The following is a 15553-nucleotide window of genomic DNA, read 5'->3' as shown; positions in this document are numbered from 1 at the left end:
AAGTGGCTGGACAGCTGCCTGGCCATGGGAAGTATTGAAGAAATCATTTTATTCCCCCCCTTGTGTGCAGTTTTTGCTTCACTTAATAAAACGGTTACCTCAGTCTGCAAGTCTTCTCACCTTGCTGCTCTTTTCTCCCTGTCCTGTAAGAGAGGAGAGTGAATGAGCAGCTCTGGGTGTTTGCTGGGCCACACCAACACAGTCCTAAGCTAAAGATCAGTAGAGGGAAGCATGAAGCTCTTTTGTAGGTCCCAGGGAAGCGTTTGTACAATATATTGATATTGAAATGCAAATCCTGCAGTTGCAGGAGTGGTCTAGGTGCATGTCTGTCATACAAAAGCAGAAAATAACTGCTTGAAATGTTTTCCAACTCTTCAATATGCCTTCTTGCTTTTGATGGTAATTATTTAATCTTTGAACTCCTTAGAGCTCAGAAGTAGACGGGCAATGTACAGGTCTGGAATAAAATGATACAAATGTGTTTAATTAGAGAATGAATAGTAGCTTCAAGTGAAAAATCCTAAGTGTCACCATGATAATTCAGGCCAGCATACTTTAACTGTCCCAACGTGCCAGCACAGTTGAGAAACAATAGTGGTTAACAAATCAGCCTGATTCTGCTAGAAAATCCATTTGGCTGTGAATGGTAGTTTAGAAATCAAGGATACTGAACATACTCAGTTTTCCACCATTCTTAGCTGGATATTGTTACTAGTTGGTTTTGCGAATCTCTGTGTAATAATTTCCTAAGAGCTTGCATGCTACTGTTGTGGAGTCTGTGCTATATGAGGTGTTTGTTGCATTAATACAAGATTGCCCTACATTTAATTCCAAGTTAAGTACAGATGCATGTCTTAAGAAGCTTTTAAATGGAGAAAAAGAAGCAACTTCTACTGGTTTCTGTTGATGCTTCATTTGAGGCATAGCCATAAAGATTATTCAAGATGCAAGCAAAAATCTTGTTGCTAATAAGGCAACTTTCTAAAGTTTATTTGTTGTGTTGTTTTGGAGGTGGGGAGGTGGACACAACATGCAACTTTCTAGATAAATTTGACTAGTTAATGTTTTGTGGAATTATTTAGAAGTAGAAATCTGTGTATAAAATTGTTATCCCTAGAAATTGTTAAAAGTGATAGATATTCTAGAGAAGCAGAGGTGAGCCTTTATTCAAGCCTGCTTATTCACATTGCTGGTATAGAATTATGCTGGAGAAAATCCTCACAGTATATGGAATTTTGAAAATAATTTATTTATTTCCCATTCCTTTTAGGACCAAGATGGGCTTCTTGGAACACTGGTGTTTTTATCTGCATCAGATGTGCTGGAATACATCGAAATCTTGGGGTTCATATATCAAGGGTCAAGTCTGTCAACTTGGATCAATGGACACCAGAGCAAATACAGGTAAAACGTCTTCAAAAATGTTTCCAGTTTTGACGGGATGCCAGGAGTACTTCTGAAAGGATTTGCATTTATCACAATGCCCAGGTTACATGTTTTACAATCTTACTAGCTTTTGCTTGTGTCATACTTCTACTGTAATGAGCCTAAGTTCATAAAACTCACTTCAGAAGTTAGTGTACCTCTCATTTCTGTATCATTTTAGAGATATTCTGCCTTGCCCCAGGGGTTCTGAAAGTTACTTCTTGGTTGTATCTGTAGAAAAAGTGTTATAAGACTTTTTAGTAAGGAACAGGACAGTACCACCAACATAACTCTGCGATACCTGGTTGTGTTCTTTTGGCATATCAAGCAGTGACTCTTCCAGGTATGCCCCAGTCCGAAGCCTCTTCCTGCCATCAGGCAAATTTTATTACGCTTTGTCTTCCTGGTCTGAAGGGCCATCCTGAGAGATCAAAGCGTGTCTTTCCCTGGATGGGTTAGTTACCACTGCAGACAGCATCAATGTTGCCAGCTGTGTCCATCAAATCTGGGCAGGCAGCCCTCCTGTGCAGTGGTCATAATCTCCGAAGACGTATGGCAACAGGGGGGGTCTCCAAGTTAAAAACTTGTAATGTCGTTTAAGCACTCCAGTAGCATTCTGACTGTTTCAGAGTTTAAAGTATTGACAGACATGAACCAACTGTTTTCTACCACTTCTCCCTAGTGCATGCAGGAAATGGGAAATACTAAAGCAAGACTACTCTATGAAGCTAATCTGCCAGAGAACTTCCGAAGACCTCAAACAGATCAGTATCCTTTTTTTTTGGCTTTCACATTGAAATGACTTTCAATGCAATTGAGATCTTAAAACTGTTTCAAGGAACTGCTACATTTGTCAGCTTATGTTATTTATTTCATTGATATTGTTGTATAAGAAATGACAGTGGAAGTTGAGAACAGTTCAGAAAAGATTTAAATTACCTCACTTGTAGCGAATCTACTTTGTAATGAGATTTGGCAAGCACCATTTATTTTTGCTTTCAGAAGAGGTGACTTCATAAATTCCCTGTGTGTGGGAAGTTAGAGTGATACTGGAGAGTACTTGAATATTTTCTTTATCTTGAGTAACTGCCATCTGAAGTTTAGAAGCATTTGATCAGCTGAATGGTAAGGTAAAATATGCCATTGCATCTTACTCCAGCGAAGTATGGATGTCTTTCTCTAGGTGTGACTGTCACGGGAATACATAAATAAACCCAAGCTCTCTGAGGGCCACTAGTTGTGTTTGTATGTGATTATTACTGTGTACCTGGATGGGAAGGATTGGAAGAAAAAATGTCTGCTGGCAGTAAATAACTTTTCTTACTAAATACCTTTACTGAATCACTAGGATAATATATAAAGGCATTAATTTAGATCTGGGATTTTTTCTTGATTTAGTGAAGTTACTCTGTAGGTAGGATTTGCTTCACCTGATCTTATTGTAACTCTTCAATTATAATGAGATCTTAACACCTACCCTTAAGTGAGCTGAGTCTTTCCCCAGCTACAGGAGCTGATAAACAGACTTAGTTGTAACTTGATCTAAATTTGCTATATACAAAGGTGATTCTGGTTCTTGTCTTTATTAGATACTACACTCCATGATATGTTATGACAGAAGATTTTTTTGGGGGAAGGGTTAGACTCCTCATTATAAAATGCGCTTGAGCAAAACAGATTCTTTTTTTCATATTCTAATAGCTTTTGAATTAAACATACACACTCAAAAGAAAAAACTAACTGGAACCAGATAGCATCATAGTATTCTATCTGTAATATTCTAGAACTTTTTTTTAGCCATATGATTGAAATATTTTGACTAAAACTTACTCAAAAATGGATCTTGATTTTTTTTTTTGGTTTTTGCTGCAGCTAACTTAAGTTCACTGGTGCTACTGCAAGTAGTAATACTTTGTTTTTGTTGTCAGATCAAACCAGAAGTCTAATTTTTAGACTTTCAAAAAAAATTTTTTTCAGACTGTCTGCCTTGAATTTATTGCATACCCTTTTGAATAGTCCTTACCTTCTAACTGGTGGACTTAGTCAACTGAATATATTTCATTGCCTGTGTTTTCTTTTTTAATACTGTACTGCCAGGAGAGGTGATTCCAACATTTTCTGATTTATTTCTCAGTTATCCCATAACTTTGGCAGCTACTTACCTACTTGGCATTCATGTTTTTTGCCTTTTTCTTTGCCCATTGTATCACTACAAAATCAGCTTAGTATGTCATTAGTGTTCTGCTTGTGAATATTCTTATATTCTGAACATTTTTTTGGATAAACGTTGAAAATATTTTGCATGTGATGGTCTGTTTTGTATATGTTCATCTATATTAGTGTTTAACTTCCTGTGGCACTACAATATACTTCTAGTTTTAACGTAGTAAAGCAGAGACATGGGAGAAATGTTTATGTGGGATCTGCCCAAAATCTCCTGCTGAAGATCCCTCCTCATTTCTGCTTCTAATCACAAGGGTGACCTTTCTAAGCATTTTTTTTCCTTCCCTTGTACTTGGCAGGGATGCTGTAGTGTAGAAGCTAACTTTTAGGATCACTGTGATTTTTTTTTTTTTTTTTTGTATGGCAACTTTAGTTTCCTGTTGAAAATGGGTTTTTTCCAACAACAGTGAATAATTTTTTTGCACTATTAGTACTAAGATAGTTGTACCTTCAAAGTGCTCGGGATGCCCTTTACAATTTATATATATTTGGAAAGAGGTAGAAAGTAGTGTTTTGATTTTTGTAACTTTTATGAAACTGTCTTCAGGTGACACTTGCATACATTTTGAAACTATGATTTTTGACAGTATAATTTGATGCAGAGAATGAAGGGATTGGGTGCTCTGAATTCAGTGTTAATCTTAGGACACAGTATGTGGAGCTAAGGGTGTCTTTCCATCCATTGAGGAAAAATTGCTTTGGAAGTTTGAGGCAATGGCTCTGAGCTTCCACAGTTGCAATACCAGTTTTTGAATGGATAATCGCATTGCTGGACAAAGTAGTTAAAATTTATTCTTCAGACCCTAGAGCGGCAGCTTTAGTAAAATTGAAGTATTCACACAGCTTTGGATGAGCTGCTTTATGAAGTTGAGAGAATAATTGAGGAAAACAATTGGATTTCTTTTTGCATTTGAGCTACTGAGCTGTCAGTTCTGGTTTTCTACAGCAATATGCTTGCTGCTGTTTCCATCTTTGCTTCAATATCTCTTCATCACTAGTTGTTTTGGCTTTTTTTCCCTTTCACAGGGATGTTTGTTTTAACAGGAGACTCTCATGGAGGACTTCGTGAAATATTTATGATCAACATTTGATAAATGGTGTAACGTGCAAATCAGAGAGCAGGAACATACATTTCACCTTTTTTATGAAGAGAAAATATTTTTTCCCAAGTTGGGAAGGTAAACGATGTTATTTATCACGTATGAGTACCACTGTTTAAGTATTTTCAGTACTACAGCCATGGAGTTCATAAATACTCCATGAAAATGGTGGAAATGTCCTAATTGTGGAACACTGAGTTACTTATACTCTATCTTTCTCATATTGTTTTCTTCAGAGATTAAACTAATCAATTTTGTGTAGTAGAAAGAAGCTCGCTTTGGGCACTGCAGCAACAGTTGTTCTGTGTGGAGTGGTTTGTTCTGCTGTTTTAAAAATACAAAATGAGATGAATCAGGTGTCGTTTTTTAATTTGAATAACCAATGAGCTTTTAGGTTGATGTTACTATTTATGTGAATGCATATTTTCCTTAAACTAGCTACTTCCAGAGCTGTGGAATTTTTCATCAGGGATAAGTATGAAAAGAAGAAGTATTATGATAAAAATGCAGTTAATGCCTTCAATGTAAGTAAACACTTTAACCAAGAATTTTGTCACTTTTTTTTTTGAAAGCAATGTAAGAGAAAAGTAGCAAACATTATGCATGTAAAGTGTCTTACAGTTGAAAATCTTTTGACTCAGAGCTAAGTGCTTTCTTCTCTATCTTTTGACGACTCTTCCTAGGTTCCATAAATTTTACCTACATTGTTTATTACATTTACATCAGCAAAGCATTATGATCCAAGAAGTAGCTTATTTATGACCCTTTATATTGTGTTTTTCACTCATTGGGTAGTTCTTTAACAGTATCATTTGAGTCTTTTTTATCTGTCTTTCTCCATGTTACAGAGGTAAGATAGGATTACTCTTTCTCGTGACATGGTCTTCCCTCATTCTCTGTAAACCTCAGTGAAAAATCCTAGGGTGTTTTGAGCCCTTCTTTTGCTGCATTCCGGACTTGTTTGTGGTGAGGTGCACTGTAGTAGCAAACACAGGCAGTATGATGAGCCTGCTGTTAAATCCTGTACCTGTGTGTTCACTACAGTAAGTTGGCCAGTGCTTCTCTGGCAAATGAGTTTTGAGAATTTGAACCTTTACTGAAGTTCAGAGTCTTGTTAGGTTTTGTTTGTTTGTTTTTTGATACATCTGTTTCTGGGATATATCCTCTAGTTCATACATTTTTCTATATATAGTTGTATTTATGCTTAAACATACACGGCTCTGTACCTGCTTTATTTAAGTATGGCCTAACATGTGCATTTATTACTCTGCCTTAATAGGCAGTGAACTTTGCCAGGGACAAGTGCAAGTGTAGGTGTAAAGCATGATAGTTTATGCTGCATTTCCTATTTGAGAAAATGGATCTTTGAATGATGGTTTCATTTTAGAAGGGTAAAAAAAAGCACACCTGGAAAGTACAGAAGGGTATTTCATCAAGTACTGATGAAATGGAAGAAAATTGCTTAAGATAATGAAATAGGATTGTTGTTTGGATTTCAACTGGTTATCATTCTTTACTTTTATTCCAAAATAGAAAGTAGGAAGAAGGGTTTAAAATTATACTTCTTGAAAAAGTTCTAAAGACACTCAAGATCTTTCTAAGCAGAGAACCTTAATATCTAATATAGTAGGTCACTCCTGCCTTAATATATTTGAAGGAGTAATCACGTCTTGCTTTATCTTGCTCATCTTGTTGCAGAGTAAGATGAATCACTTAACCTGCCACAACAGAAAGGATAGAATCCAGAGAAGCTGGAGAGATACATGTTACTGCTTAGTGCTTTCTTCCTACTTGGGCTTTTCTTTCATTGACTAGTGTAAATGGCATAATCTTTCTGGGAACAAAATCTGATCGTACAGTATTTTAGCAATAGATGAGTCGTGCTCATTCAGACTCACTTGTGTTTCTTCAAGACCATTAGGCATCAGGTTTGAGGTGGACAATCTGTAGCCACAGTTATGGCAGATCCTTAAAGTACGTGATAGTAAATGAGTTGGACTAGTGTAGCACCTGCAGTTGTTGCCTGATGCTTCTGCTGCTTATCTTCCCTGGCTCTGGCCCTGGCCCAACTCAGTGTACTTGTGGCAACTGGTGTTCAGTGATTATTGTCCTGCTGGACCTGGGCCTGACAAGGAAGAAGAAGGAAAGGTGAAGCTGAGCCTCCATTCTGGTTGTCTGGCACTCTGCATTTCTGCTTTTGGGTACTGTTGGCAGGGAAGAGGGGAGGTTACTGTATGCTTCCAGCACATGGGGGGAAGTTTGAGGAGTATGGAGTAAGAAAGGAATGCATTTTTCCATGCCCCTCTGCCAGGGTTGGTGACAGTTTTTAAAGCTTTTGTTTTGTGGTCCTAATGACATCTGAGCCACCTTCCCTCTTTCTACCCTGATAGAGGGTGGATGAAATTCCCTGGGAATTGAGGGGCAACTGTGGAGAAAGGGGGAGTTTCCTGCCTTCAGCACCCACCAAATGTTTTGGTAGCATCAAAGCACTTGCTGGTACAATACTTTGATGAATAATTGTGAGTGAAAACAGTTCTTGTGAACTGTTCCTGTGGCATGTCAGTGCTGTACCATGACCAGCTCTTCTGGAAAATTTCTTTACCATACTTTTGCAACGAGCACCTTGTACCTTATTTTTAATCAAAATAAGTATTCTTGGTAGGACACATGAGCTCTTTAGCACCCTTTTTGTTACCACCTTTGAAATGGAAATGCCTTCCACTTGGATTAGGACTAATTTAAGTTAGAGGTGCATACATATATTGTCTTTTGGTAAAATGAATCCCTTCCAGGGATGAGGAGGTGATGCAGAAGTGCAGAAAGAGGGTTGCAATGCCTATGGGTCACTTTCCTCAATGTGGTAATTTCACTGAGGTGGCATGTGAAAATTTAATGGGCTTTCCCAGATTTCACCTCCTGTTGCAAGTTGCTTGTGACAAAAGTTTCCCGTGGCATAAAAGTTGTTTTGAATAGATTATTTTAAAACATGCAGTACAATATTTCTCTTAGTGTGATTTTGGTGGGTTCATGAGCTTTTCAAGTTTGTCTACCAGTATATGTCTGTGAATGTATTCTGTGTCTTGAAGCCCAGGAGTATATGTCAGGGTTCAGTTTTTGACTGTCAGGATTCATTAGTTACAATGAGTTACAAATGTCTTTGGTTGCAAATATTTTATTTTATTATTCTTAAGTATAGGAGATCTTTTGTTTTCTGACAAGACTGTTGTATTACTAAGTTTGATTTTAAGAGTTGCATTATAACAAAATTAGCTAGTGCAGAGGCCAGTAGTGCCATCAAAATGGCTACAATAGACTACAATAGTCTGCCATGCAGACTAAAAATATGCAAATAGGAAAATGATTTTTTTTTCATGGTTCACTGAAAAGTGATGAAGGATAAAGCTGTGGGCAAAAATGCATCTGTGATTGTATAAGCTAGTTACATTTTAAATAGAATAATGCATTTAAGTAGATATCAAATATACATTAGAATAATCTAATGGTGCCTGAAAGCAACTTGACTTTAAAAATCTTTTAAAATCTTTAAAAATCTTTTTAAAAATCTACTAAAATGCATATTATCTCAGAGTTTTCTGATCGGTCATTTTTGGAAAAATGTGAGATGCTTGTTCTGTATCACTGTTCAGGACTAAATGTGTGGTACTGTTTACTCAGCTGTTTTAAGTGGGTTATCAGTAAATAGTGACTCTCATTTTCTTGCTTAGACCCAGTGCATGCTTGTGGCTAATTTAGAGAAAGACCTGAGAGGCTGATACCCTGAAACAATGTATGTATGTTTGTCCTGTGAATAACACATGTGATGTGGTATTGTTTATTGGAAAGAACTGGTTTTGTTCTTTGAGTAATCAGCTTAGGAGCAGCAATAGCTGATAGCAAGTAAACATATTTTAAATATCTCCAGCATAATACTGATGTCCTGGAATTAATTTTCTGGCAGACCTCATTCTCAATTTTTAGGCATACATAAGCTATGAATGGTGTAAAGTATAGCTTAGAATCCAATAAATCAAATTTCACATAGCAGTGAAACAATTAGGGCATCTTTATAAATGGTACATCTAAGATAAAGTAATAAGAACAGTTTCCTGTGCAATATGCTGTGCTGTTTGACTTCATTTATTCTTGAAAGCTGCTAAAATGCAAGTGGGAGCTTGCATTGCTTCTGTAATTAACAACAGACAGTTGCCTTAGGTCAAGTAGCAAGAGGTGGTTTTGGCTGGTAAAACTGTCCTTCAGGTAGTACAGACATGAAACTGGGAATATCCTTCTACTTCGAAATTGGCTTGATCATCATTTTCAAGCATATGTAAATCCTTTTATATTCATCACAAGTTGTTTTGTACACAGCAATCCTAGAACTAAAGGGTAATGCGTGCAGTACAGTTTCATCTGTGACCATCTTAGTCTTGAAGACGGTTAAATCTTTTGTTTGCTTTGGACTCTCATTAACCTGTTTATGCCCCTTTAGTTTGTTGTGTCCTGGAACACTCTTAAAAGAGCACAGCTACAAGTATACAAACACTTTTCCCCAAGAATCTGAACTTGTATGCTTAAATAAATGACTTGATGGATTTTTTCAGAATGGTTACAGTAAATATAAGTGAGGCAAATATGAATCATGGAGAAATGCTCTGGAGTGAGGGGTTTTATGAAAGCAATGTCTGAATAGAGTATTCATCTTGGCTGAAAATCTCTGTATTGAATCCCAACTACTTACGAGAGCTATGCAACTCATTACGTGGAGGAGCAGTTGTTAATGAGGCTCATGATCTTAGATGCAGTGGCCAAGAGAAGTGGCAAATCCTGCTTGTTTTAGGTTTTGTGGAGTTAGTAAGAATCTTCCAAAATTACTGGCCTAGAGGACTTCAGCTTTGAAGTGGATGATTATAGTTTATCAGTAAATAAAGAGGAAATACATAATTTTTAGAACAAAGCTTCCAGAAAGAGTAAAATCTGTCTAGAATATGGAGTAGGAACTGCTGGGGTTACTCCTTGAGACACAGGACTCCACTAAAGTTTTTTCTGGTTCACAACCCTAATAATTGAATTTCACCCTATGTACATGCTGCTAAGTTAAAAAATCACTAAAGTTGCACAGAGATTCAGGAAATCAAGTTTGAAGCTGTCATAATTTCCCAATTAAAAAAAAAAAAGCACATCCTCTTTCATGTAAAATAAAACCTGTAAAAAACAATCTTTCTTCAACTATTGTTTATTTTTTATCTAATACAATGACCCTTAGGTCATACAAGTAATACAACTAATGAGGAAGAGCAGTGAGGTCACTGTGTTGAATGAGGATAAAGGTTAGCTGTGTAGGTATCATCATAAAGAATCTCTTTGGCTTTTAATAAAAATAAGTATATAGGAATCGTCTTATTCAGGGTGGATGATCACTCAGCTGAAGTAAATTTCAAATACTTTAAGTCTCAAAAGTTGTGATCTGGTACAGTCCATTCCATTACATGAAGTGAGAATATATTATCACATCCTGACAATGTTTAAAGAATAGAAAACAAAGTTTCTGTATTTAAGAAAGGGTGTGAATTATGTATGGAGCAGAAGTTTCATGTAACTCTTAAGTTCACTGAAGGAAAAGAATTATGGGTCTACATTTTTCATGTTTTCCTAAGACATTGTGTATAATTTAGAAGTATGAACTTAGGCAACTGGCTAAAATGTGATGTGCATTTAGAGATTGTGATGGCACACTTCACTGAAAGTTATCTTAAAGGAGATTAAATCTGTAATACATTCACTGCACTGAAATATGGTAGGTAGGCATCTTAAGATGTACAAATTGGGGTATGAAAGGGCACATGAACATTTCAGTGTATAGTGGCCAGCATTCAAAAGCATTCAATCGTTATTGTGGAGGGAGTGGTTACCAGGACCCCTCCCAAAAGTGCAGTAAACCTACTGGGGTTTTTTGTGGTCTATGAAAAGCTTTGGAATCAACTGATAGGAAGTGTTTTTAAAATATGCTAGTCAAGATAGGTGTCTGTAGGGAGCACTGAAGTACCCTACAAGAATTATGACTTGAAGGCAGGGATAGGGAAAGGAGGGTAAATTATTTTCAAGATCATTTTGTTAGAATGGGTTAGATCATATTATTTGCAGAATGCCTGGGGTTGGAAGCAACCCTTGGACATTATCCTGCTCCAAGTAAAGCTCATCTAGAACAGATTGTTGAGTCTTACGTACAATTGAGTTTTGCATGTCTCCAGGGCTGGAAACTCCATGACCTCTCTGGGCAACCTGTTCCAGTATTCAGCCACCTCCACAGTAAAAGAAATAAATAAATTCATTCTTATGTTTCAGTGGAGTTTTCATGTGTTTCAGTTATGTTAAGTGCCTCTTGGTCCTGTTTCTGGATGTCACAGGCAACAGTCTGTCTGCCTTAGTCTTTGTTTCCTGCTCATTCCCCACCCCTCAGTTTTCTTTCCTCCAGACTAAAGAGTCTGAACTCATTAAGCCTTTCCTTGTCTGAAAGATGCTCCAGTCCTTTAATCATCTTAGTGTGTCTTTGCTGGACTTGTTTCAGTGTGCCCTTGTCTCTCTTTTACTTGTGGGCCCAGAATTTCCCATTGTGCAAGCTCATGTCCAGCTTGTCTGCCAGGACCTCCAGGTCCTTTCCTGCAAATCTGCTTTCCATCCACTTGATACTGAACCCATACTGGTGCATGGAGTTATTCCTCCCCGGGTGGAAGACTTGGCGCTTTCCTTTGAATGTCAGGTGATTCCTGGTGGCCTGTCCTGTCAGTGGTGCTCTGAATGGCAGTACACCTCTGTACTGCATGAACCACTCTTCCTGTTTGTACCTTTTGCAAACCTGTACTCTACCCCACTGCATGGCTCTTTACTGGAGAAGTTAAATAGTGTTTGCCCCAATATCAGTGCCTGGGTGTACCACAAGTGACAACCCTTCAGCCGCTCTTTGCCAAGCAGTGGAATAAATGAAGGAGCTGGAGAAGCCAGACTGGATTTTCAGTGAGCCAGCTGCTTTCCCAGTAGCTCCCACATGCAGGATCTTGTTTTCCCCACTTCCAAAAGTACTTCAAGGAGTACTTCACACAGCTGGGCCACATAGCTACACTTGCTATGTCCAAGTAAACAAAACTTTGCCAAAGATGAAATCTCTGGTGCCTACCTTGCCAATTTAACATGGATCATGAAAATGTAAATGATCTTGCATGCAGCAGAGCAAGCCACTTAGGGGAAAAGAAGGTATTGTTCTAAAGTGCAGGGATGTTCTCACTAAAGACAATTTTCCCTGGAAAAAATGCAGAAAACACTGATTAGGCTGGAGAAATGGAGGGCAATTCAGTATGACATTAAAAGCATCTCTTTTGTTTATGCAGTGTCAACATGGTGACTCTCTGTTAATATCTCACAGAAGCGATTATTGAAAGGAGAAGATAAATAATTTTAAAAAAAGCGGGCAATAAGAGGTGCAGATGTTCTGGGTTAGAGTTGGGACAAAAAATTTTGTTCTCAAGTCTATTAAATATATCTCTGTTTCCCAGAACAGGGTGTAATTGTGTCTCTGATGTAGATGTTACAAATGCCTATAGCTCTGCACATGTTCAGGACTACAACTGGCTTAAGCATAAGTTTCATCTATTCCTGTAATTAGGATGGTAACTCTGAAGACATGGAGGAGTGCTGAGTGTGTTCACAATATTGACAGAAGAGCAGTACTGGCTTCTTTCATAGCCAACCACTGCTCTGTTTTATGCAACACGGGACTCTGAATGTCTCTTATGGGTGTCCAGTATTACAGCACAGAATAGGGGAGTTGTTGTGGTTTCACCCCTGTCAGCAGCCAAGTGCTATACAGCTGCTCACTCACTCTGCCACCAGTAAGATTGGGAAGAGAATTGAAAAGGGTAAAAGCCAGAAAACTTTTGGGTTAAGACAAGACAGCTTAACAGGGACAACAAAAGCCATGCACACAAACAGAGCAAAACAAGGAATTAATTCAGTGCTTCTCAAGGGCAAACAGGCATTCAGCCATCTCATGTGTAATGGTGGCTCAGGAAGACAAATGGCATCACTCTAAGTGTCCCCCTTCCTCCTTCTTCCCTCTTGTATTTTGAGTCCAAGATTCCCCTAATTAGGGTTTTTTTTCCTTTTCAAAGTCCTGTGCCAGGGTTAAAAGATGAGTGGAACTCACAGCTTCAGTCTTAAAAGGTGTTTATTAATTTTCTTATCTTAAAGTCTGCGTGCCGCCCTACACCAGGCTTAATGCGCTGTAAAACACCGCTGCCAAGAACACGAGACCTGACCTCCAAGGTCTCTTGAAGATTTCTAATCCAATTAACTCTTGAAACGTACTATGTTTACAATTTTGAACCAATAATTACTACCAATTCTAGACATGCAATTTTCTGCATCACCTACATTCTACCAATGTCGTTGTGCCACTGTCACAGCAGAAGATGGAGTAGAAGAAGAAGAATTTAAGAGACTGCCCAAAATTCTCCATCTTGCAACCATCTACATCCATTCTAAAAACCCAAAACTACAAATTTTCACCCTGTGACAAACTAAACTGCTATCTAATTTAAAGTCTTGTTGTTCTCATTTGATCCATAAGTGTTGGCAGTTTTTCCCATGGGCTAAGGTCAAAGGCAGTGCTTTCCTGGGGTCCCAGCAGGGGTCTCGGAGCCCCCAGGGCAATTTGAGGGGTTTTCCCCGTGCCCTGGACTCCAACATTCCCCACACCTTATATACTGAGCATGATGTCATGTGATATGGAATATCCCTTAAGTCAGTTTGGGTCACCTGTCTGGGCTGTGTCTCCTCCCAACCTCCCATGCAGCCCCAACTTCCTCATCAGGTTGGCAGTGCGAAAAGCAGAAAAGGCCTTGGCTCTGTGTAAGCCCTGCCCAGCAATAACAAAAACATCTCTATAATTAATCAACCCTGCATTCAGCACAAATCCAAAACACAGCCCTTTACTAGCCACTGTGAAGAAAATTAACTCTGCCTCAACCAAAACCAGCACAGGGAGACATTTTAGTAATTTTAAAAATGCATTGCTAGTTAGCCTTAAGAACTTCCAAAAATTCACAGTAAGCATTGTTAATAGTATGTTAGTATTCTTATGCTTCTTTCAGTATGTCAAGAATAGATCTCTTTAAAAAATGTCAAGCAATTTATTTGTGTGTTTATATCCATCTACTAGCAGTCTATAATTGCTACTGCTTTAGGATAAATTGCTGATTTTAGTATTGTCAACATTTGTTGGAGATACATAGTAATAAAGTCAAAAGTCTGCTGAAATAAGAAAAACATACGTATTAGGTAAACTCAAAACCTGTCAAATGAAATAGAATGGAATAGTCCTCTTCCTTTAGGCTATTTCCCTGCATATTGTGTGTGTATAAACTGGCCACTCGAGGGCACTTTTGTATTTGGTTCAGCTGCAGACTTCCTGAGTGGCTTGATAACATGCTCATTCTTTAATGTCTTGAATCTTCTGCATGATAGCACCCTGCATTCCATATTTAAATGGAAGCTTAGTGTAGGCTTATAAAGCTTCAACTTGAATCCTTTTTAATAAAAGGCTAAATAATGACATGCATTACATCAGTGCAGGATTTTGGAAAAACTACAAATAAAAGCACATGAAAACTAAATAAGGTATTTACACCTTAATGACTGATAGTGTTTGTATGCTGTTATCTAGCATCAGAAACATGTCAGTACAAACTAAACTAAAGTAAAATCATTCTTAGTTTTTGTATGTTATGTTTGCTGAGAACTTCATTTAGTTCTTGTTTAAAGCTTACTTTGTTTTTTACTTGGAATAGTAGTCTGGTCAACAGACTACATCAAGACATTGGGCCGACTACTGTTTGTATTGTTGCTTTTACACAAACTGTTAACTTAGCATGTATTTGGCCACTAAGTAAAAACAGATAATACTGAAAGGTTTTAGGGAGGAAAACAGGGACAGGTAACACATTTATATGTAAAAGGGGCTGGGAGCAGGACTGTAAATGGAGATTCTTTCTTTTCTGATCTTATATTTTTTTAATGCCCCAAAAGGTTTCTCACAGTGCGCGGTTGAAGCTGAAATCTTACGGTCCTGTTGCATGTATATGTAATTTCTTGCTCAGCACTAAAGGTACCAGATGCTTTAAAGAGAGTATTGAATTTCAATATGCAAAATGGTTATTTTTGCTGTATCATCTTTCTAAAAAGGAGTCACAAAACACAAACAATGGAAGGAGATTCAAGAGTTGCTAAAAATTAAATGACTGCAAGTCTTGTGGTCTGAAATGCGATCAAAATTTTGTGAAAAAATGAGAAATGTGAAAATCTAAGAAACAGCTCCTTGCCATCATTCTTTGTTTTAGGCAATTCTGAATTAATTTCTTAATCAAAAGATGTAACTGCTCCTAAGTTAAAAGTTAAAATGATGTATTCGTATGCTGGTAGTCATTCTGCAGTACGTTGGTAATGCACACAATAACATAACTATTTTTTTTTCTAGCAGTATGTATGATTAGTTACAGAGGGCACCACTGATTTTGCGTGATACTTTAAGGTGCTAATAGTCAAAGATGTCTTAGGTGACTGCTTTCCAGAGTATAGAGCAAATGTGTTGTCAGAAGAGATGAGTGTGTGCTTTTTCACTTGAATTCTGGAACAGGACTGGAAATTGCTTTTTGGATTTTGATGGAGAAATTTAGGTGGCTGTTAACCAGCATTGCCAGATCCTTTTCCCCCTGGGCAATTTTTCAGTCACTCATTCCCAAGAGTCCCAAGTGCAA

General features: G+C 37.7%; 1 protein-coding gene across 6 annotated transcripts in view; it reads left to right on the top strand.

Moving 5' to 3' along the window:
- The window catches only part of SMAP1 (small ArfGAP 1), a 93090-nt gene that overhangs the window by 26418 nt on the left and 51119 nt on the right, over positions 1-15553 (top strand). For all 6 annotated transcript variants that reach the window (XM_066179711.1, XM_066179708.1, XM_066179710.1 and 3 more), the window contains exons 2-4: positions 1271-1404; positions 2108-2193; positions 5197-5272. In XM_066179711.1, the coding sequence (XP_066035808.1) occupies positions 1271-1404; positions 2108-2193; positions 5197-5272 (296 nt within the window). The remainder of the gene's footprint in view (positions 1-1270; positions 1405-2107; positions 2194-5196; positions 5273-15553) is intronic.

This window comes from Chamaea fasciata, unplaced genomic scaffold, assembly GCF_029207755.1.
Source record: "Chamaea fasciata isolate MVZ Bird 193981 ecotype frontalis unplaced genomic scaffold, bChaFas1.0.hap1 SCAF_3, whole genome shotgun sequence".
NCBI lineage: Eukaryota > Metazoa > Chordata > Aves > Passeriformes > Sylviidae > Chamaea > Chamaea fasciata.
The sequence above is the reverse complement of the archived record's forward strand: the minus strand, read 5'-3'. Positions and strand labels throughout refer to the sequence as shown.